Source organism: Ranitomeya imitator, chromosome 7 (assembly GCF_032444005.1).
Source record: "Ranitomeya imitator isolate aRanImi1 chromosome 7, aRanImi1.pri, whole genome shotgun sequence".
Lineage (NCBI taxonomy): Eukaryota > Metazoa > Chordata > Amphibia > Anura > Dendrobatidae > Ranitomeya > Ranitomeya imitator.
Genome location: NC_091288.1, coordinates 54911799 through 54935469, shown reverse-complemented (window position 1 = coordinate 54935469; position 23671 = coordinate 54911799). Strand labels below are relative to the sequence as shown.

At 41.2% G+C, this 23671-nt stretch overlaps 1 protein-coding gene across 2 annotated transcripts in view; it reads right to left on the bottom strand.

The window, feature by feature from the left end:
- Nucleotides 1-4986: 4986 nt before the first annotated feature.
- PPP1R1C (protein phosphatase 1 regulatory inhibitor subunit 1C) overlaps nt 4987-23671 on the bottom strand; it is a 56140-nt gene continuing 37455 nt past the window's right edge. The window contains exons 3-6 of one of the 2 annotated variants that reach the window (XM_069733237.1): nt 19921-19958; nt 18543-18579; nt 13511-13642; nt 4987-5398 (exon numbers count right to left, since the gene is read on the bottom strand). In XM_069733237.1, coding sequence (XP_069589338.1) covers nt 5322-5398; nt 13511-13642; nt 18543-18579; nt 19921-19958 — 284 coding nt within the window. In that variant the 3' untranslated portion in view covers nt 4987-5321. Of the gene's footprint in view, nt 5399-13510; nt 13643-18542; nt 18598-19920; nt 19959-23671 lie in introns of both variants that reach the window. The other variant, XM_069733236.1, reaches the window with a different exon arrangement.

Sequence of the window (23671 nt, the reverse complement as noted above, 5' to 3'; positions counted from 1 at the left end):
TTGAATCAAAAATTGGCTCCACTCTTTAGCGGACACCATGTCACGTTTGGAGAGCCCCCGTGTGCCTAAAAATTGGAGCTCCCCCACAAGTGACCCCATTTTGGAAACTAGACGCCCCAAGGAACTTATCTAGATGCATAGTGAGCACTTTGAACCCCCAGGTGCTTCACAAATTGATCCGTAAAAATGAAAAAGTACTTTTTTTTCACAAAAAAATTCTTTTAGCCTCAATTTTTTCATTTTCACATGGGCAACAGGATAAAATGGATCCTAAAATGTGTTGGGCAATTTCTCCTGAGTACACCAATACCTCACATGTGGGGGTAAACCACTGTTTGGGCACATGGTAAGGCTCGGAAGGGAAGGAGCGCCATTTGACTTTTTGAATGAAAAATTATTTCCATCGTTAGCGGACACCATGTCGCGTTTGGATAGCTCCTGTGTGCCTAAACATTGGCGCTCCCCCACAAGTGACCCCATTTTGGAAACTAGACCCCCCAGGGAACTTATTTAGATGCCTAGTGAGCACTTTAAACCCTCAGGTGCTTCACAAATTGATCTGTAAAAATGAAAAAGTACTTTTTTTTCACAAAAAAATTATTTTCGCCTCAATTTTTTCATTTTTACATGGGCAGTAGGATAAAATGGATCATAAAATTTGTTGGGCAATTTCTCCCGAGTACGCCGATACCTCATATGTGGGGGTAAACCACTGTTTGGGCACACGGCAGGGCTCGGAAGGGAAGGCGCGCCATTTGACTTTTTGAATGGAAAATTAGCTCCAATTGTTAGCGGACACCATGTCGCGTTTGGAGAGCCCCCTGTGTGCCTAAACATTGGAGCTCCCCCACAAGTGACCCCATTTTGGAAACTAGACCCCCCAAGGAACTTATCTAGATGCATATTGAGCACTTTAAACCCCCAGGTGCTTCACAGAAGTTTATAACGCAGAGCCATGAAAATAAAAAATAATTTTTCTTTCCTCAAAAATGATTTTTTAGCCTGGAATTTCCTATTTTGCCAAGGATAATGGGAGAAATTGGACCCCAAATATTGTTGTCCAGTTTGTCCTGAGTACGCTGATACCCCATATGTGGGGGTAAACCACTGTTTGGGCGCACGGCAGGGCTCGGAAGGGATGGCACGCCATTTGGCTTTTTAAATGGAAAATTAGCTCCAATCATTAGCGGACACCATGTCACGTTTGGAGAGCCCCTGTGTGCTTAAACATTGGAGATCCCCCAGAAATGACACCATTTTGGAAACTAGACCCCCAAAGGAACTAATCTAGATGTGTGGTGAGGACTTTGAACCCCCAAGTGCTTCACAGAAGTTTATAACGCAGAGCCATGAAAATAAAAAAAAAAATTATTTTCTCAAAAATGATCTTTTAGCCTGCAATTTTTTATTTTCCCAAGGGTAACAGGAGAAATTTGACCCCAAAAGTTGTTGTCCAGTTTCTCCTGAGTACGCTGATACCCCATATGTGGGGGTAAATCACTGTTTGGGCACATGCCGGGGCTCGGAAGTGAAGTAGTGACGTTTTGAAATGCAGACTTTGATGGAATGCTCTGTGGGCGTCACGTTGCGTTTGCAGAGCCCCTGATGTGGCTTAACAGTAGAAACCCCCCACAAGTGACCCCATTTTGGAAACTAGACCCCCAAAGGAACTTATCTAGATGTGTGGTGAGCACTTTGAACCCCCAAGTGCTTCATAGAAGTTTATAATGCAGAGCCGTGAAAATAATAAATACGTTTTCTTTCCTCAAAAATAATTATTTAGCCCAGAATTTTTTAATTTTCCCAAGGGTAACAGGAGAAATTTGACCCCAATATTTGTTGTCCAGTTTCTCCTGAGTACGGTGATACCCCATATGTGGGGGTAAACTACTGTTTGGGCACATGCCGGGGCTTGGAATTGAAGTAGTGACGTTTTGAAATGCAGACTTTGATGGAATGCTCTGCGGGCGTCACGTTGCGTTTGCAGAGCCCCTGATGTGCCTAAACAGTAGAAACCCCCCACAAGTGACCCCATTTTGGAAACTAGACCCTGAAAGGAACTTATCTAGATGTGTGGTGAGCACTTTGAACCCCCAAGTGCTTCATAGAAGTTTATAATGCAGAGCCGTGAAAATAATAAATACGTTTTCTTTCCTCAAAAATAATTATTTAGCCCAGAATTTTTTATTTTCCCAAGGGTTACAGGAGAAATTGGACCCCAAAAGTTGTTGTGCAGTTTCTCCTGAGTACGCTGATACCCCATATGTGGGGGTAAACCACTGTTTGGGCACACGTCGGGGCTCAGAAGGGAAGTAGTGACTTTTGAAATGCAGACTTTGATGGAATGGTCTGCGGGTGTCACGTTGCGTTTGCAGAGCCCCTGGTGTGCCTAAACAGTAGAGACCCCCCACAAGTGACCCCATTTTAGAAACTAGACCCCCCAAGGAACTTATCTAGATATGTGGTGAGCACTTTGAACCCCCAAGTGCTTCACAGACGTTTACAACGCAGAGCCGTGAAAATAAAAAATCATTTTTCTTTCCTCAAAAATTATGTTTTAGCAAGCATTTTTTTAGATTCACAAGGGTAACAGGAGAAATTGGACCCCAGTAATTGTTGCGCAGTTTGTCCTGAGTATGCTGGTACCCCATATGTGGGGGTAAACCACTGTTTGGGCACACGTCAGGGCTCGGAAGTGAGGGAGCACCATTTGACTTTTTGAATACGAGATTGGCTGGAATCAATGGTGGCGCCATGTTGCGTTTGGAGACCCCTGATGTGCCTAAACAGTGGTAACCCCTCAATTCTAACTCCAACACTAACCCCAACACACCCCTAACCCTAATCCCAACTGTAGCCATAACCCTAAACACAACCCTAACCGCAACACACCCCTAACCACAACCCTAACCACAACACACCCCTAACCACAACCCTAATTCCAACCCTAACCCTAAGGCTATGTGCCCACGTTGCGGATTCGTGTGAGATATTTCCGCACCATTTTTGAAAAATCTGCGGGTAAAAGGCACTGCGTTTTACCTGCGGATTTTCCGCGGATTTCCAGTGTTTTTTGTGCGGATTTCACCTGCGGATTCCTATTGAGGAACAGGTGTAAAACGCTGCGGAATCCGCACAAAGAATTGACATGCTGCGGAAAATACAACGCAGCGTTCCCGCGCGGTATTTTCCGCACCATGGGCACAGCGGATTTGATTTTTCATATGTTTACATGGTACTGTAAACCTGATGGAACACTGCTGCGAATCCGCAGCCAAATCCGCACCGTGTGCACATAGCCTAATTCTAAAGGTATGTGCACACGCTGCGGAAAACGCTGCGGATCCGCAGCAGTTTCCCATGAGTTTACAGTTCAATGTAAACCTATGGGAAACAAAAATCGCTGTACACATGCTGCGGAAAAACTGCACGGAAACGCAGCGGTTTACATTCCGCAGCATGTCACTTCTTTGTGCGGATTCCGCAGCGGTTTTACAACTGCTCCAATAGAAAATCGCAATTGTAAAACCGCAGTGAAATGCGCAGAAAAAAAGCGGTAAATCCGCCATAAATCCGCAGCGGTTTATCCGCAGCGGAAAAATCCGCAGAGGACCAGAATACGTGTGCACATTCCTAACCCTAACCCTAGCCCTAACCCTAGCCCTAACCCTACCCCTAACCTTAACCCTACCCCTAACCCTACCCCTAACCCTAACCCTAACCCTACCCCTAACCCTACCCCTAACCCTACCCCTAGCCCTAACCTTAACCCTAACCCTACCCCTAACCCTACCCCTAACCCTAACCCTATTCTAACATTAGTGGAAAAAAAAAAAATTCTTTATTTTTTTATTGTCCCTACCTATGGGGGTGACAGAGGGGGGGGGGGTCATTTATTATTTTTTTTATTTTGATCACTGAGATAGATTATATCTCAGTGATCAAAATGCACTTTGGAACGAATCTGCCGGCCGGCAGATTCGGCGGGCGCACTGCGCATGCGCCCGCCATTTTGGAAGATGGCGGCGCCCGGGAGAAGACGGACGGGACCACGGCTGGATCGGTAAGTATGATAGGGTGGGGGGGGACCACGGGGGGGGGGGATCGGAGCACGGGGGGGGGAATCGGAGCGCGGGAGGGGTGGAACGGAGCGCGGGGGGCGTGGAACGGAGCACGGGGGGGCTGGAATGGAGCACGGGGGGTGGAACGGAGCACGGGGGGGGGTGGATCGGAGTGCAGGGGGGGTGATTGGAGCACGGGGGGGTGATTGGAGCACGGGGGGAGCGGACACGAGCACGGGGGGGAGCGGAGCACTGGACGGAGGGGAGCCGGAGCAGTGTACCGGCCAGATCGGGGGGGTGGGGGGGCGATCGGAGGGGTGGGGTGGGGGCACACTAGTATTTCCAGCCATGGCCGATGATATTTCAGCATCGGCCATGGCTGGATTGTAATATTTCACCCGTTATAATGGGTGAAATATTACAAATCGCTCTGATTGGCAGTTTCACTTTCAACAGCCAATCAGAGCGATCGTAGCCACGAGGGGGTGAAGCCACCCCCCCTGGGCTAAACTACCACTCCCCCTGTCCCTGCAGATCGGGTGAAATGGGAGTTAACCCTTTCACCCGATCTGCAGGGACGCGATCTTTCCATGACGCCGCATAGGCGTCATGGGTCGGATTGGCACCGACTTTCATGACGCCTACGTGGCGTCATGGGTCGGGAAGGGGTTAAATACAACAGTAAAAAAGTAAGATTTTGCCATTCTGAAGCCACCACTAGGAGGAGCTCTCTTTGTATGGATTTATGTAGCCCAATAAGAAATCACTATTCAGTATGTTCCTCCTTGTGGTGTCCGAAACTTTATAATGTAGCTGCATTAGGGGAAAAGCCTCAGTAGATCAAATTCGCTCTCTACAACAAAGAATTTGGGTGTGAACTTCTGTAAAAACTGAGATCTGTGCGTCCAATCATAAAAACAGTTAATATTTTTCTCTAAATCTTTATTTATACATTGGTTATTATTTTATCCTATTTACAGATGATTGTCTTCTCACTGCACACATTTGTCAGCCGCTTAGTAGGAATAATAAAAGGAATCTAGTAATACAAATAATCTGGAGAATGTGACATCGTGTATGAGCTCATTCTGGATCTGATTATGATGAAGTGGTGTATCGATGCTCTACAGGTCATGGAAGAAATCTCTCTTATAAAAAAAAAAACACCCGCTATAATTCTGAGAGACAAATACCTCCCAATATGTTATCAGATGACAAAATAGTTTGCAGTTCTAATAAAAAAAATGGCCGCATATGTATTCAGTGGTCACACTCTTCATCCTCTTCTTCTTCCTCGAGAAAAGCAGATTCCTCCTGTTTTTTCATCTGTGTAACCCCTGTAAATGAACAGATATAGGTCACATTAAATTGTCTTTACAAGCAGACTGACTGTCGGTCCTGTCTTATATAAATCAATGGTTTCCTTGTAAAGTCAATCTGACCCTCACAAATCAAGGAAATAAAATACTACAGGAGGTTTCTCAATATGAAATCAAAAGGGCTGAAAAATATAAATCATTGGGTTTTCCATTCTATAGTTAGCGTGTATGATAGAAAACAATACATAAAAAGTACTTCTCAAGCTAAGTAAAAGGTCTCCATGACCTGGTGGTCTAGCGATGAGTGAGCAAGGAGACAATGGTCAACAGCACCACCAGTCTTCCGATACCTACTCCATAGAGGGAACTGTCTAGTATTTAGTGGGTATTAGTTTAACCGTTCCCAACCTTTCAAGTATAATGCCCAATGGCACAGTATACCTGGAAGTGTCACTATAGGCATCACATAGGGGTCAACTAAAACTACCACTATCTTAGTAAATATCAGAAAGTCTTAGTGATATAAATGTGATGTGTGTCTAGTTGTAATTCCTGCATCTTAGTCCTCTACATATAGCCTGACAGATTGCCTTCTTCTGGGTCAACATGTTAGGTTATGGTTGACCTTGATGGACATAAGTCTACCTTAAACCTTAAAAACTACGAAGCTACCTAGAATAACCAGCATTTACCAGCATAAGGTCCATTTAGACAAGTTAATAATCAGTGACTGAATGTTCATAGGAATTGTTGTTCTTGACTACCAATCCTGCCTAACCAAGTCGGCAAATGCCCATCAAAATACTCATTCTTTGGGTGCGATGATATTTAAGACGGTGAAAAAATCATGGTTATTGGCAGCACATTACCCTGAGTAAACTGTGATGTGCTGCCGACAACATGATATTCTGTGGGCACAGAATGATCATATGAAAGATTATTCTGTGCACATGTTCCTCAGCTTGTGAATATTGGTGATAGCTAAAGTTGGTGTGAATTCATGTGCACATCCCATTCGATCATCCACAGCAGTAGTCTGTGGCCAATGAATGGAAGAGGCGATGCCACCTCTTACCTAGCGATAGCCATGGCTCTAGTTTTGATTAGCCAGCCTGGCGTGATGATTGATGCTACACCGGCTAATCAAAAGGAGATGCTACCAGATAAGACATTGTTTTTCCTCTATCATCCAGCAGCCACCAACCACTGCCGTAGTCGATAGAGTGGAATGTGCAATTCTTGGTTGCTAAATTGCCTGGATTGGCCCCTCTAAAGGCGATATTAGTAACTCTAGAGCATCCCTATTTGCTACATACTGTAGTTGGGGGCATTTTATGAAAAAAAAGGTGTAAATGTGAACCAATGACCCTGACCTTATAATATATTACTAAAAATATCTGTGACATTTATGGCCAGGATTTTGGAAAATATTTTATTGTCAATATATTAATATTAACATCTTTCATTATGGAACTACCGTAAGTTAAGAAGGTATGAGAGATGAGAGGTGATACGATACAGAAGGCAACTGATGAATGCTGCTTAAGTACTATGAGTCAACCGAAAAATGGAGAACTACCGTAGGTCTGCTAATGAAAGTCTACTTTACAGCAGGACACACATTATCTCACAGATACTATGAATTACAGACGTTTCCTTATAATCAGTGCCTCATTATGAGTCTCCTAGTGGAATGACTAGGCACATCCTGCATAAAATGCGTACAAGCTACATCACAGCAGTAAGAGATAATGGAAAAAGACCAAACTAGTGAAAACTCCACAAATTGAAGAAAAGTCTGATCCACTTAGAGGTGATGGGTATCTAACACTGTTGTTGTTGGCATAGGGCAAGCAGTAGGATGCTCAGTAGTGTGTTATATTCACATTTAGGAGCTATTCCAATAAGTTTTGTTTTTTCAGTGATGAGTAGGTTAGTTTTGTGTGCTGTGCAATTCTACCACGTACCTGGCTGACGATGCAATCAGCAAGTAATTGGGTAAGGATGGAAAGTAAACATAAGAAAGTAATCACAGACACTGATTCTTTACTGTAAGAGCAGCAAGACTATGGAACTCTGACACATGAAGTTGTGATCATTGATTCACTAGAAAAGTGCAAGAATAGCCTGGATGTCTTTCTTGAAAAATATAATATTATAGGTTAGAACAAAAACACACAAAAAGGTGGAAAGCGTGAATCCAAGTCCGCTGACCACCGGACATTTCACAAGAAAAAAGAGAGACAAAGGTTCCATATGGCCGTATAGATTAAAATGTTCTTATTAAATGAGAATCGTGTGAAATAAAGATTAGAACATTTTAATCTATACAGCCATATGGATCCTTTGTCTCTCTTTTTTTATGTGCATATTACAGGTTATGGGCACGAGATTTTGTGATGGGACGTTAATCCATAGAACTAGTCTGATTTCCAGATGTGGACTTGGGGAATATTTTTTCCCATAATATGAAGCTATTAGCCTGTACACCATGGGGTTTTACCTTCCTTTGGATCAACATATTAGGCTATAGGATGAATTTGATGGACCTAGGCCTACCTTCAACTTTGTATGAAACTGTGTTTTCATTTCTGTAAGTCTTCCACTAGTCAAAACTGAGAACATGTATGTACAGTAACAGTGTGTGGCATTTCTCAGCCACTGGCTACTCCACAATCCTGACTATTATTTCTGGCACAAGAGCAACCTACATCTTATCAGTCATATAAGATCTCAACATCCAACTGACCAAACACAAGTCTGCAGATACCGTGTTTCCCCGAGAATATGGCCTACCCCGAAAATAAGCCCTAGCATTATACTACAGGATTTAGGGAGTATGCATAAAATTTAAGCGCTACTCTAAAAGTAGCTAGTAGTTACAGTCAGGACCAGTGTTATGGGGAGCAAACTGGGCCCCACTCTTTTATGGGTCTCCAACGCTTCTATTCTGAACTTAAGACTGCTTAAGGACCTTTGGTGACATCACGGTCTTGTGACAATAATGACCCAAAGTTCCTTTAACTATGGGAGTCTAGAGTAGCTGAAGAAGAGACAGGCTGGTGGTATGTATCATATGTGTAGTGTGTGTATGTATGTGCAGTGTGTGTGTGTGTGCGCAGTGTCTATGTGTGATAACATGATTATATTTGAATAAATGCAGATTCTTTTTTCAAGAATAAATCTGGATTGTTGTTCATGCAAAAAATAAGACATCCCATAAAAATAATCCCTAAGCCATCTTTTGGAGCAAAACAATAATACCCTGTCTAATTTTCAGGGAATCACGGTAAGTGCTCCTGGCATCTCCTCCATATAAAATATAGGTGAAGAAGATATACAAGGCACATAAATAGTGCATGGGAACATGTAAAGCACACTGGTAATTACAGGAAAAATAGGATTTGATGGCTGAATGTATCTTTGAGGAGCAATAAAATTCTGTTTTTCATTGTGGCCTTTGCAAAAAAAAATCCTTGATGTCAACACAACATGGTCAGCGATTTATGTTAGTAAAGAGATTAATGGGAATATTCCTGGTGGCCTAGGTTGGCGAAGGAATTAACTTCAGCATTCTTGGTTATCTAGAGATCAGTTTTAGAGAAGGGCAAAAAGACTTACACTACCCTGGTCCAGCATACAATTTAGTCTTCCATCGGAGCTGGGCCAAGGAAGATTTCACTTCTGCATTGGCAATCATCTGCCGCTTACTAGACCCTAGTAATATCATGACATTGCACGACCTAGTAAGCGGCAGGGAAGCCAGGGATGCCGGGCAGAGGATTGAACACTGCTCTGTTCCCCGGAGTCCCAAACCAGAGTACGGTAGTTTGAATTTTTTTGCTAATCCATGGTCCTCTAATCCATCAATTGCATCGCTGGATCAGCAGAAGTCTAAGTTTATCAATCATTCAAATATTTTTGCAGCATCAAATATAATCTTTGAATGACATTGTGAGATTTTATCATGAAAAGTGTCCATCGTCTTCCCGTAAACAATCCTCTATTACTTTGAGCCTCGATGTTACAATGCATCTTACAAAGTCCTTTTATTGTTTGTACTATTTGTGTATTCCACATTTTGCATTTACTGAATGTTATTGGCAAGAACAAGGGGTCACCCTGTCCTGTAAGATCTGTCAGATTTTATATATGCGTGACTATTGCTGCTCTCTGATTCTAGGGTATTTTTGGCACGCAGCATGACTGTTCTGACTTATTTTATACGTATTGTGAAACTTCCATTGTTCCTAATTATGTAGAGCTCTTGTCACCAGGCAATTCTTTTCTATTGTATACATATTACATTTTATTTGTTCTGCAAGACTCAATAAAATGTTTTCCCATTTTGTTTTCATTAGACTTTTTAAATAAGAAACAAACCAAACTAATAAAAGGGATATCCAGGAGGGCATAGGTGCTTTACATGTGTTCAGAATTGTAAAAAATGTACAGTGGGGAAAAAGGTATTTAATCAGCAACCAATTGTGCAAGTTCTCCCTCCTAAAAAGATGAGAGAGGCCTGTAATTGACACCATAGGTAGACCACAACTATGAGAGTCAAAATGAGAAAACAAATCCAGAAAATCACCTTGTCTGATTTGGCAAGATTTATTTTGCAAGATATGGTGGAAAATGAGTATTTGGTCACCTAAAAACATGGAAGATTTCTGGCTCTCACAGATCTGTAATTCTTCTTTAAAGGGAACCTGTCACCTGAATTTGGCGGGACCGGTTTACGGTCATATGGGTGGAGTTTTCTGGTGTTTGATTCACCCTTTCCTTACCCGCTGGCTGCATGCTGGCCGCAATATTGGATTGAAGTTCATTCTATGCCCTCCGTAGTACATGCCTGCGCAAGGCAAGATTGCCTTGCGCAGGCTTGTACTACAGAGGACAGAGAATGAACTTCAATGCAATATTGCGGCCAGCATGCAGCCAGCGGGTAAGGAAAGGGTGAATCAAACACCTGAAAACTCCGCCCAAATGACCGAAAACCGGTCCTGCCAAACTCAGGTGACAGGTTCCCTTTAAGAGGCTCCTTTGTCCTGCACTTATTACCTGTAGTAAACCTGTTTGAACTTGTTATCAGTAGTGATGAGCGAGTACGCTCGGGTGGTCTCCGAGTATTTGTAAGTGCTCGGAGACTTAGTTTTCATCGCCGCAGCTGAATGATTTACAACTACTAGCCAGCATAAGTACATGTGGGGGTTGCCTGGTTGCTAGGGAATCCCCACATGTAATCAAGCTGGCTAACAGATGTAAATCATTCAGCTGCTGCGAGGAAAACTAAGTCTCCGAGCACTTACAAATACTCGGAGGAATCTCGAGTAACGAGTATATTCGCTCATCACTACAACTGATCAGTGTGCATGAAAGAATGAATGGATGGATGGGTCTTTCAGCATGATAATGATCCCAAACACACCGCCAGGGCAACAAAGGAGTGGCTTTGTAAGAAGCATATGAAAGTCCTGGAGTGGCCTAGCCAGTCTCCAGATCTCAACTCCATAGAAAACCTTTGGAAGGAGTTGAAAGTCCATGTTGCCCACTGACAGGCTCAAAACATCGCTGTGCTAGAGGAAATCTGCATGGAGGAATGGGCCAACATACCACCAACAGTGTGTGCCAACCTTGTGAAGACTTACAGAAAACATTTGACCACTGTCATTGTCAACAAAGGATATATAACAAAATATTGAGATTAACTTTTGTTAATGACCAAATACTTATTTTCCACCATAATTTTCTAAATAAATCTTGCCAAATCAGACAAGGTGATTTTCCGGATTTGCTTTCTCATTTTGACTCTCACAGTTGTGGTCTACCTATAATGTCAATTACAGGCCTCGCTCATCTTTTTAAGTGGGAGAACTTGCACAATTGGTCGCTGACTAAATACTTTTTCCCCACTGTATATAATTTACTAAGCCCCACAAATATCTCGCTGTTAGCGCCGGTCCCTAGTGCCTCACTTATGCTTTTGGCCACCATGAAAGAGTTTCCTTCTCCTCCCCATGTCAGTGAGTGATACATAAGGGGCTGAAATACCCCACTGAACAAGTGAAAAACAGGAGTGGGAGGCAGGCTATGCAAAAGACAACGATCTAAGGTTTCAATAAGAAGGGGATAGTGCACTTTGTTAGAATAAAAAAATGTTACTTTACTTTTTGAAAACAGAGTGTCAGTGAAAAATACTGAATAAAGATGGCATATTTCCTACAATACTATTTATGTAAGTACTGAACTCTTAGGGTGTTTTCACACAGCATTTTTGGGGAAAACAAGCTAATTTTGTAGTTTTGTTGTCATTTTTTAGGCAAAAACTGGGCAGCCAGATATTAACTGTGGGTCAACAGAAAAATGTGAACATATAGTGCATTTTTGTGTGTTTTCTTTTGCACTTTTAGCACACTTTTTCAGCCCATGGGGTTCTTGATTAAAACAAAGCATGCTCTGGGTGCAACATTTTTTGAAGGATTTCCTGTAAGCTTCTTTATATGAAAAAGTAAAAAAAAAACCTGCAAATATAAGCAGGTCATGTATTATTAGAAGAATACCAAACGCCAAAATATAAAAATACTAAATGGCCTATCACTAATAGCAGCAGGCCATGTGGTCGCTATTGGGCCTGCGCGTCATGGGGACCTTCTTATGATCTGGTGGCCTAGGAGCAGCATGAGACGTACTCTGGAGAAGGTGGTACCTATACTGACCGCAAACCCTGAACTTAGCAGCGCAACTAGAAGTAGCCGTGGGGGGTACCTAACACTCCCTAGACCCCTCGACACAGCCTAAGAACTAACGTCCCCTAAAGACAGAAACAGGAAAACTATCTTGCCTCAGAGAAAATCCCCAAAGGATAGACAGCCCCCCACAAATATTGACTGGAGAGGAGAGGGAAATAACATAAGCAGACATGAAATCAGGATTTAGCATAGGAGGCCATTCTAGCTAAAAAGAAAGAATAGGACAGAGTACTATGCGGTCAGTATTAAAACACTAGAAAATATCCACCACAGAAAATACAAATCACCACATCTGACTAAAGACATGGAGGCTATATCTGCATCTCCAGAGACACAGCTTGGCTGCAAAAAATCCTTCACAGACAAAGCTGGACAAGACAAAACATGAAAATGCACAGAACTATAAGGTCCACAGCAGGTGGACAGCAAAAACAAAGCCAGAACTTATCTTTGTTGAAATGAACAGCAAACAGGAGAGACCAGGAATGGATGTGAATCCTCCAAAAACAATGGACAACTGGCACTGACTAAAGGATAAAGCAGGACTAAATAGTCCAGCCCAAATTGCAAAAAATGGATACACCTGATAAATGCTGCGATCCAAAGACAGCAGCACTACCACTCATAACCACCGGAGGGAGCCCAAGAGGAGAATTCACAACAGGACCTGCTACCAACGGCTCACCGTTCCATCTTTCGTTTCAACTGTATCTGAAATGGACATGTAACTTCAGAAATCTATGTAACTATTCTGTCACTTGTGAAGATGATCTTCAAAGAAAATGATATTCCTATGAGGCGATTTAGGGGAGACAGTTAAAAATAAACATTATTTTCATCAAAGCGGTTGCTACTAAATAAAAGCTTTACAATTGTGTTTCCTCAACCCCAAAAAGTATAGAACTGCTGCTCATGTTATTTACATGTACTATTACTATTCACTTATTTACTTATTACAGGGTATACGCTCATTTTGCTTTGTTTTATTTTCTTCGGTCTTATATAGCACATGATGAGAAGCAGCAGCAGTACTGAGCAATGTATCTGTGACTCCAGCTCTGGGGTGAGATAAACGCTACAAACTAAACCACAGTTTGCGCCTGAGTTGCTGCTCTTCTTCTGTTCCTGAATAGGCAGCTGCAATCTGTCCTATTTTGACAGATATATTTTGGCAGTTTTTCAAATGATTGTTTTACATGAATGATGAGTTCAAAAGTCAGTAGGGACGAAAAGAAATGGCTCAGAAGTGGAGAAAGAAACATCTCTCTGATAAGATATGTATAAAAAAAAAGTTCATTATATTCGAATGTACAATTGATTTATGCAAAGTCTGTTGAAATGACAGTGGGCATCTAATTTCCTACTAGTTTATAGCCCCTACCTGGAAATAATGGCAAGTCAAGATGGTATGGAGTGTCTTTTCGTCTTGGTTTCTTAAGCAGTTCAGTTCTCTCATTAACTGTTTGCTGTTTGTCATCAGTATAAATTAAAGATTTAGACTGCTCATTGATTCCTGCACATGCAATAAATCAAATGAAAACATAAAAAGCATAACACAGCAAATAAAAGATCCAACCTAGTCTGAGTTTTCTATAAAAGCAAAATAATTAATCTTTGAAATACAAGCGTATAAAAAAATCGTTCAGTGTTTTATCCAGAAAACACAGACATTTTTTTTCTCACTTCTCATTCGTGTGCAATCTGCTTTTGACTCAGCAGCTATTAACCATTTACAGGACCATGTACAGTTTCCTAAGTTACAGAAATGGAAATCGGATACTATACCATGGCTCTGAATGAAATCAGATTTGAGAATGACCTATAGACCTGAATGGAGGAGTCTCATCCGATTTATGGAAGAAACTAGCGCAGGCTGTGATTTTTTTGGTCAGTGAAAAAAACGGATCATCTGCACTGCCCCATTGAATAACATTGGTTGTTTTTTTTAGATGAACAGGACTCAAACCGAAAATACGGTGGTGTAAGCAAGCCCTAGATGTGACTTTAGATACAAAGATGTTTGATATTGATCGAAATAATTTGATGGATGTTCAGCATTAGATAAAAACATGGCTGCTTAATAAACCATAGGAAATACCTCGTGATGTATGCTGCACTCCCAATTAGATGAGGAAATCTTTACATATAAGATTAATTTAGTTTGATTTTTCCGCACAAAATTCCAGTTGTTAAAAAGCATTGCCAATCCAAAACATAACGTAGGCCATAAAGTTGAAAGTTAGAACAAACAGCACAGTTTGGTTATTGTATTATTACGGAGATTTTGCCATTTCTCTCTTTGTTGTGGTCCTGATTTGTAAACGTGACCATCGGAAGTACAGCTCACTGGATCAGTTTCAAATGAAAGAAAATGGATGGCTAATTAACGGATCCCTTACTCATCGACTTCAATGTTAAAGAACGGATCCAGATGAAAGTTTTTTTTTTTAAAATGGACAAAAAAGTTGTGTCTATCCAACTATTTTGCCAATGGATTGCCTCTGGATCCATTCTAACGGATGAATACCTGATGAGTGAACATATTGTTAGAAGCGAAAGTGGAGCCAGACCTGAGAGTCATAGAGGAGAAGATAGCCAGGCTGGGACACGTGTTCTCCTACAGGGACCTGAAGATGCAGCGGCACAGGAAGGATCATGTGGCCCATATCAAATGGACTTCGAAAATTGTGGTGAGGAGTCATAGCGATGGACCTCAGCCGGTGAGGTCCTCACATGAAGGGAAGATGAAAACTCCCAGAGTGGTTTCCTGGTCTAACGTAACATGTAAAAGAAGTAATGTGCCTCCACATCTACCATGAAGTTCCTGCCTCAGGATTGTGCAGAAGATGTAAATACTTCTCAACAAGTTGTTCAGTAAAGAAAAGTTTATTTTGGGATTCAGGTCTCCCTGATTCATCTCTACCTCATCTGGTCATGACCTGCCATGTCAATGCGGTAGCATACAGTCTTCAGAGGCGTATTGAGAAGGTAACAGCAGTACTTACACCCAGCCAAGACCACCATTTTCCTGTAGCGTGGCAGGTCACGAATGTGAGTGATGCTCGGCCACGGGTATCACCCTGCCTGTTACATACAGATGAACTAATGTTTGAGGTCAACCTCTTCTCAAGTGCAGATTCTTGTCTTATTTCCTTTCTTCCACCTTTTGGCAATTTTGACGTATTTTAGAATTTTTTTTCATTAAAGACTGTATTTTTTATTTTTGAATATTTCAGTTTTTTTTTTTTTGGCAAGTTGGTTTTTTAATACTGGAGGGTTAATGCTTACTATAGTGTCTCCTTGTATGTGTTCATAAAGCTAAAGACAATAACCTTTAGATTTATTAAAAAGAAATGGGTTTATGGAAGTATAAATATAAGTTAAAGGAACCAGGACATGAGGTGGACTGATGGGAGAATTAGATGGAAGGAGTGGGATAAGGGGTTAATAGTTTAGACAGACATTAAGCAATCTTAAACTATACAGTCCTGCTCATCGTTATTGGCACCCCTTCATTTTTTTCATAAACTGTGCAATATTTTCAGAAATAAATGGAAATCTAATAAAGTGATATCCTCCGGATTTTTTTAATTAGTGTTCCAAAGTAATACAACAATACAACATTTATTTTTCAACTTGCAAGAAACAGAATAAACACCATGTGCAACAATTAAGGCACCCCTAATTAATACTTGGTTGCACACCCTTTGGCATTGATGACAGCCTCCAAATGTTTCTTACAGCCATCTTTAAGCTTCCTGCACTTCTCAGCTGGTATTTTCTCACACAATTCATTTGCAGTTTGTTCAAGCTCTTGAATGTTTGCAGGGTTCTATTTCCCAATGGCAGATTTCAGCTCACCCCAAAGATCTTCAATGGGATTGAGCTCAGGACTCATTGCTGACCATTTTAAAACAATTATTTGTTTCTTTTCAACCATTCATGTGTACTTTTGGATGTGTGGTTTAGGTCATTGTCTTGCTGGAGACCCATAATCTTCGACTCAAACTAAGTTTTCTTACACTGGGTAGGACTTTTGCTCCAAAATATCTTGATAATTCTCTGATTTCATGATTCCTGTGATACGGTCAAGGCCTCCAGTACCAGACACAGCAAAGCAACCCCGCAGCATTATGGATCCTCCCCCATGCTTAACTGTTGATAGGGTGTTCTTTTCCTTATAAGCTTCATTGCGCCATCTGTAAACAAACTGTTTCTTTGCATTGCCAAAAACCTCTATTTTGTTTTATCTGTCCACAGAACATTTTTCCTGAATGATTGTAGTTTGTCAAGGTACTCTCTGGCAAAGATCAGTCTTTCTTTTTTAAGTCTTTTGTTCAGCAATGGTTTCTTCTTTTGCCTTCGCCTACAAATCTCTGCTTAGTTTAGTGTGTGGCATATAGTACTTGACAAAAATTATCGCAGACTGCTCTAAGGTCGGTGTACAGGTCTTTGGATGTTTGACGTGGTGTTTTTTCCACCATTTGCACCAACTTTTGAAGACATCTCTTGATAATTTTCCTTTTCCCCATGTCCATGGAGGTTTTTGATGGTTCCATGCATGGCAAACTTCTTAATAACATTGCGCACTATTGAAACTGGGATACCAAGGTCTTTGGAGATGGCCTTATACCCTTTGGAAGTCTTGTGTTTGCCAATAATAGCAGTTCTGATGTCCTCACCATTGTGACAATTGAACAGAGTCTACTATGTGGCATTTTAAAACACTGAAGTCATCATTCATTGGCTAATTCAAGTCACGACAATTAATTAAAGGTGATTCCCATTTGTGATTTACCACAGGTGAGCCAAAATGTGTTTCCATACTAATATAATGTAAAGGGTGTCAATATCAGTGTCACAAGTTTTAGGTTTTTGTATTTTCCCTCCCATTGTTTTTTGTTTTAATTTATTGTTTATCATTTGCTCTTTTCTATTTAACACGAGTGATCTATACGAAAAAAACTGTTTCGCTTGATATTCCACATTATGTACTTAAACTTCACGGGCGCTAATAACAATGAGCAAGACTGTGTATATATATATATATATATATATATATATATATATATAATTGTCTACGGGGTACTTCCGTCTGTTTGTCTGTAACTTCCGTAATGGAAATCCCGGGTTGCTGATTGGTCGTGGCCGGCTGCGATCAATCAGCGATATTGGGGCGGGATTTAAACACCGCTTCACTTTTTACTATTGATGCTGCCTATGCAGCATCAATAGTAAAAACATATAATATTAAAAATAATTTAAAAAAACTAACATTATATTCTCACCTTCCGGCGTCCACGGCAGCCTTTCCCTCTCCTCGCAACGCTCCGGTCACAAGAATGCATTGCGGCAATGACTCGAGATCACGTAGCAGTCTCGCGAGATCGCTACATGATCATGGGTTATTGCCGCAAAACATTACTGGGAACGGAGAGTCACGAGGAACATCGCTAAAGACCTGGGCTGGATCCAGGGGCCGCCGGAAGGTGAGTATATAACCATTTTTTATTTTAAATGTTTTTTTAACAGGGATATGGTGCCCACACTGCTATATAGTATTTGGGCTGTGTTACATACTGCGTGGGCTGTGTTATATACTGTGTGGGCTATGTTATATACTACATCGCTGTGCTGTATACTACGTGGGGTGTGCAATATACTACGTGGCTATGCAATATACTACGTAGGCTGTGTTATATACTGCGTGGCTGTGCAATATACTATGTGGGCTGTGTTATATACTGCGTGGGATATGTTATATACTGCGTGGACTGTGTTATATACTGTGTTGGCTGTGTTATATACTATGTCGCTGTGCTATATACTACGTGGGGTGTCCAATATACTATGTGGCTGTGCAATATACTATGTGGGCTGTGTTATATACTACGTGGGCTGTGTTATATACTACGTGGGCTGTGTTATATACTACGTGGGCTGTGCTATATGTGCTATATACTACATACATATTCTAGAATACCCGATGCGTTAGAATCGGGTCACCATCTAGTATATATATATACACACATATATATATATAACATAAAACACCTCCTATCCACCTCATATGCATATATCTGTCATCTCTCATACTTATTTGGCTGTCTGTGTATCTATGTATTTATTTATTGCACTTCCTCTCCATTCTAGTGGGGATAAAAGTTCCCTGTTTTGGCAATCGGAGGGGGTTCTAGTGTTTGGATACCCCCTGAACTACAAGTTATTACCTATCCCTTGAAAGAGCATTTCAAATTGTTGTCTATTGGACAAGCTACCCACAAATGCGAACGTACTCCTAATACTTGTTAACAGCTGAAAAACAAGAGACACACAGATTAATTTAGATATGAATCACATTTAGTTAGAACAGAGTTAATATATCAGAACATGGAACAGTACCTGAACAGTACCTTGCATGGCAGGGGCCGAATAGACACTTTGCTTCCTCTGTTTGGGGGAAACATTCTAGGTATGAGATATAAGAAATAAAAAACTTGTTCACATTGCATCATCAGAATCACAAAGTAGATTTCATGTAGTTTTGTATAACACATTAGCATTAAGAGCGATAAAAAGTGGACTTGAATTTAGATGCTGAACTCACATACTGTAGAGTAATCAGCCTTCTTCCAGTTCTGAACGGTCCAGTTCTGATGCTCACATGTAGGACCAGGGTCAAGGAGAGCGCACTGCCATATACAGTTAGCTGCAAAACACTGTGTATTCTGATACCTTTCTATGCCTGAAAGCACTGATTATTTCAGCCTTTGAAGACCCATGGACCTTTTTCTGATTCACTAGTGGTCCTTCTTTGGGCCACTTTGGGTGGGTACTAACCAGTGAACATATTAGGAACACCTAACAACACTTGTCATTTTGAAGGTGATTTGACCAAGTCATTCGTCCATCTCAGTTTGTCCCTTGACATAGTTGCTCAGGTCATTACACTTTTTTATTTTTTTTCAGCTTCAAACACATCAAGTCTTGCTAACTTTTTTAATCATGTTTAAAAAAAAAAAAAAAAAAAAAGATGTGCGAGTCCGACATCAAGTTTTCATTTCCGCTGCAGTGCCACCACAAGGGAACTAAAGCATTGACCAGTCAGACTGAAATTATAGGGCTGTCTGTGTAATCCACAAAAGTGTTGGACTTCCATAGCAAGACATTGGCCCGATTCTTCAAAGCTTTCATGTCAGAATTCTGATGTAAAAGCTTTTGAAAAGTCACTAAGTGTGGGAGCAAGTCTGAGCTGCACCTAATTTTTGTGACTTCTGGGTTTTCACACCCAAAATGGGTGGCGATGCGGAGTGGTAGGCCACAGCTGAAGTGTGTTGCCACCGTTTGTCTAATTCATGAAGGTCCCTGCCACGGTGCTAGCACTTTTGCACTTGCTGTCAACTACTCAACATTAAATGAAAATTAGAATGGACTGAATTATCTTCAAAAAGAAGGGTGAGTGCTGACTTTCTTCATTATTTGTTACTGTGATCATCAATAGTCTCTTGTCTATGCACCACACTGAAGATTATTTAGTGGAGGTTGTAACATCGATGTAAAGTCCCTGTACACTGGTGAAAAAGCTTTCTATTGGGGCTATTTATCTAAGATTTCTAATTGTAGAATTACCTTTGTTGCAACTGACAACCAATGAGAGCTCAGCTTTCATTTTTTAAACTGCTCTGGAAAAGAATGAAAGCTGCCCTGTGATTGGCTGCGATGGCCAAATCTTCTTGATAGATTAGGCCCATTATTAACCTTAATCTCATACATATGCAACCAACATCTCACCTCTTCATGCGTACTGCTTGTCCTGTTGTCATTGATTTCTGGATAATAAAAACAATATTATAGGTAATGCATGCTTTATTTGCAGAAACAATTCACAATAGTTCAACCTGGCGACATCATTTGCAAATTGATGACAGAGCTTCGATAGCACGGCTTTATTTTCTACTTAGAGCCAATGCTGTAGAGTTGAAAGAAATGTATTGGATTAAAAACTACGATATGAAATATATAATTTTATTAAATGCCTAGCTTGTTGCATATATTTATTGTCATGGCAGTTTAGGAATGATGCGGATGGTGACGGCGATAAGCCATGCAAATTACAGCTTATTTGTTATTACTAATTAATATACATAAGACATTTATTTATGCAGAGTTGGTGTTGACGTCGTAGATTTGAAAAAGAGGAGTCAAAAGTTTGACCTAAAAACTCCACATTGGACGTAAGGCCACCATACCTAGAGTAATGTTGTCTGAACCTTCAGATATCAACAGGTTCAGATGACAGTCTAATGTTAATGTGGGCCCCCTGTACTCCCCCAACAGATGATGTCTGGGGACAAAAGGATCAAGCATGTCCGATGTATGGCAAGGTCATATCTAAAGGAAATAGCCAATAGAGCTGCTCCTGAGACGTTATTCACAAGACAGTTTCTTCACATATGACCAAGTTTCATTAGAGTTTCATCAGAGTGTGAATGTCGTCAGTTTTTCTTGCATATGCAGAAAAAAAAAAGTTTCTCAGCTTTACTCCTATCTAACAGTCATCCTAGTGCAGATTCCATTTTTTCACGGACCCATAGACTTGCATTGCCGATTACAATCAAACACTTGGATCAAAGTCAGACATATCTCTGCGATTTTATGCACACTGAGAGGTCGCAAAAAATTGCAGATATATGACTGAGAAATGGTGCATACTCAAAAAAAGGGCATGTACATGAGGCCCAATAATGATTTTTCCCTGAATAACAGTGTTGCCACCTGTCCGCTATGTAGGAACTACACCATAGCCCAAATACAAAACTACAGAAGTGTAGAAGGGACACTGATTCTGAGGCCCAAAATCAATCTTTTCTCATATCACTTTAGGTATGCATTTATCAAATATGAACCAAAATCTCACAAAAAAAGTGGTAAATGGCGAGTTTATAGAAAACCTCTCCTACCATCGAAGACTTGTGAAAAATTTGCTCTGAAGAATAATATGAGCCTGCAATGTAGTAACAGAGCGTGACATACAAAAAGCAAACAAAGGCGCCATTAACCTTTTTATCTTGCGTCTCATTGTTTTATACAATGCATAATAGTTATAACTCAGTGTTTTTTCATTCTTTATAGCAACCTTATAAAAGTAAGATGAGTACTAATCCCAGAAGTGGACTTTACAAAGATGTACTCGATGCACAGACTAAAAACAATAATTGCTGTAAACAGTGGAAAATAGACTTGTACCTCATATTAACTAATCCTATTTTCAATATATCTGACATGGACGGAATTACATGTGCTTTTATCCATAATTCAGAAAGAAAGAAACCTGTCCACTGTCTGGCTATGGTGGTGGCAATATCTAATGATATAAGGGCACAGCTATAGGGGGTGCAAAGGCAGAGGTCACTACAGGACCCCGATATGTCTGAGCTCAAATGTATCTCTGCCAAATGGCACACAGTAGGTTAGGGAGCTGTTATCAATGTAAAATTATGGGAACAGGAGCTTCAATTTTTGCTTCACTATGTGCTTTGTTGTATATTTCTCCCATAGGTGATGCAAGCAAAAAGGAGAATCTGGCATGTTCAAGTCCAACACGTCCAATCGCTCATGAGAAAAAACAGTTCTAGTAGTATATTTTTTATTACATAAAATTAAGGGGTCTTTTATGCTCTCTCCATTGAGAGAGGCCTCATTCAGACAAACCTTTTTCCTCGTACGTGTCCTATTGGTGTTTGTCATGGGCAAAAGATGGTCACGTTATAGTTTATGTTGTTGTTCACGTATCCGTGTCTTTCTGCGGATCATGTTTCACTCCATACATGTATGGCAGATGTCGTGAGGGGATTAACAGGACCAGTTACCAGATAAAAAGTGGCCAGTTTTACTTTGTCAAAAAAAATCACTGGCGGAGATAAAAAGCAGCCATACTTGCAATACCATATCCAGCCACAAATGCGCAACCAGGATGCAGCAGGACCCCATGATAAAGGGGGAGCCAGCACAGGTGCAAAATACTGACAGTAACCACTTACTAACCCACCAAATATTTGTGGGGTGGCTGCCTAGTATTCTAACTTCACACAGGTGGCACAGGGTGTCATTCACACCATTATGTGAGATGCATGCTGGGGGCGGCGCATGCTCAGATTCAGATCTCGCCTCCCGAGATCTCGGGACGAGATCTGAATCTGAGCATGCACCGCCCCCAGCGGCCATTTTCCCGGAGGCCACCGCATCGCAGCAATGGAGCTGCCGGGGCCTCTGGGCTTTGAGGAAATGCCGGAGGAGCCCCGACTCTGCACTAAGATACGCCACCGCTGCCCCACAGTGTAGGGCTCTGATGCTGCACGAAGAGGAGCCGCCGCCCCACAGCACAGCACCCACGCGGCACAAAGAGGAGCAGCCGCCGCTCCCCAGCACAGAGACCCCACGCTGCAGCTACAATGAGGTAATGGGGGTTACTCCACTCACACTTTCCTGTGAGACGCCCCCTCTTCCTCATTGGGACCACTCCCCCCCCACCCACCATATACACATTGGTGTCTGCACCCGGCGTACATAACGACACCCGGAGTTTAAGACGACCCCCGACTTTTAAGAAGATTTTCAGGGGTTAAAAAGTCATCTTATACGCCGGAAAATACAGTAACCGATATGCTGGGCACAGAGGAATGGCAGTTATACCAACTGACCATGTTTCCATGGGATTGGGTTACATTAATTTTTCTATTTCAAAATAATGCTCTGCATATTAGAATGGACATATCAGGATATCCATATATACCATGTTCCAAATTATTATGCAAATTATATTATTCTCGGAATTTCCAAAATGGTTGGTGCAAATGATAGTCAGTCTAATAAAAGTCATCACCCGTTAGATTGTACACCGAATTTTATTGAAGAAACCTCCCAATGATAACAGTATACTCTCCAAAATGAATAAAAACTCAAAATGCACTGTTCCAAATTATTAGGCACAGTAGAATTTCTAAACATTTGATATGTTTTAAAGAACTGAAAATGCTCATTTGTGGAATTTGCAGCATTTTAGGAGGTCACATTCACTGAACAAAAAAGCTATTTAACTCCAAAACATTGTAACAGGCCAAGTTACATGTTAACATAGGAGCCCTTCTTTAAGTCACCGTCACAATTTTTGCATCCATTGAACTTGTGAGTTTTTGGAGAGTTTCTGCTTGTATTACTTTGCATGAAGTCAGAATAGCCTCCCAGAGCCGCTGTTTTGATGTGAACGGCCTCCCACCCTCATAGATCTTTTGTTTGATGATACTTCAGAGGTTCTCTATAGGGTTGAGGTCAGGGGAAGATGGTGGCCACACCATGAGTTTATCTCCTTTTTTATCCATAGCAGCCAATGACTCAGAGGTATTCTTTGCAGCATGAGATGGGGCATTGTCATTCATGAAGATGATTTTGCTCCTGAAGGCACGTTTCTGCTTTTTATACCATGGAAGAAAGTTGTCAGTCAGAATCTCTATTTACTTTGCAGAGGTCATTTTCACACCTTCAG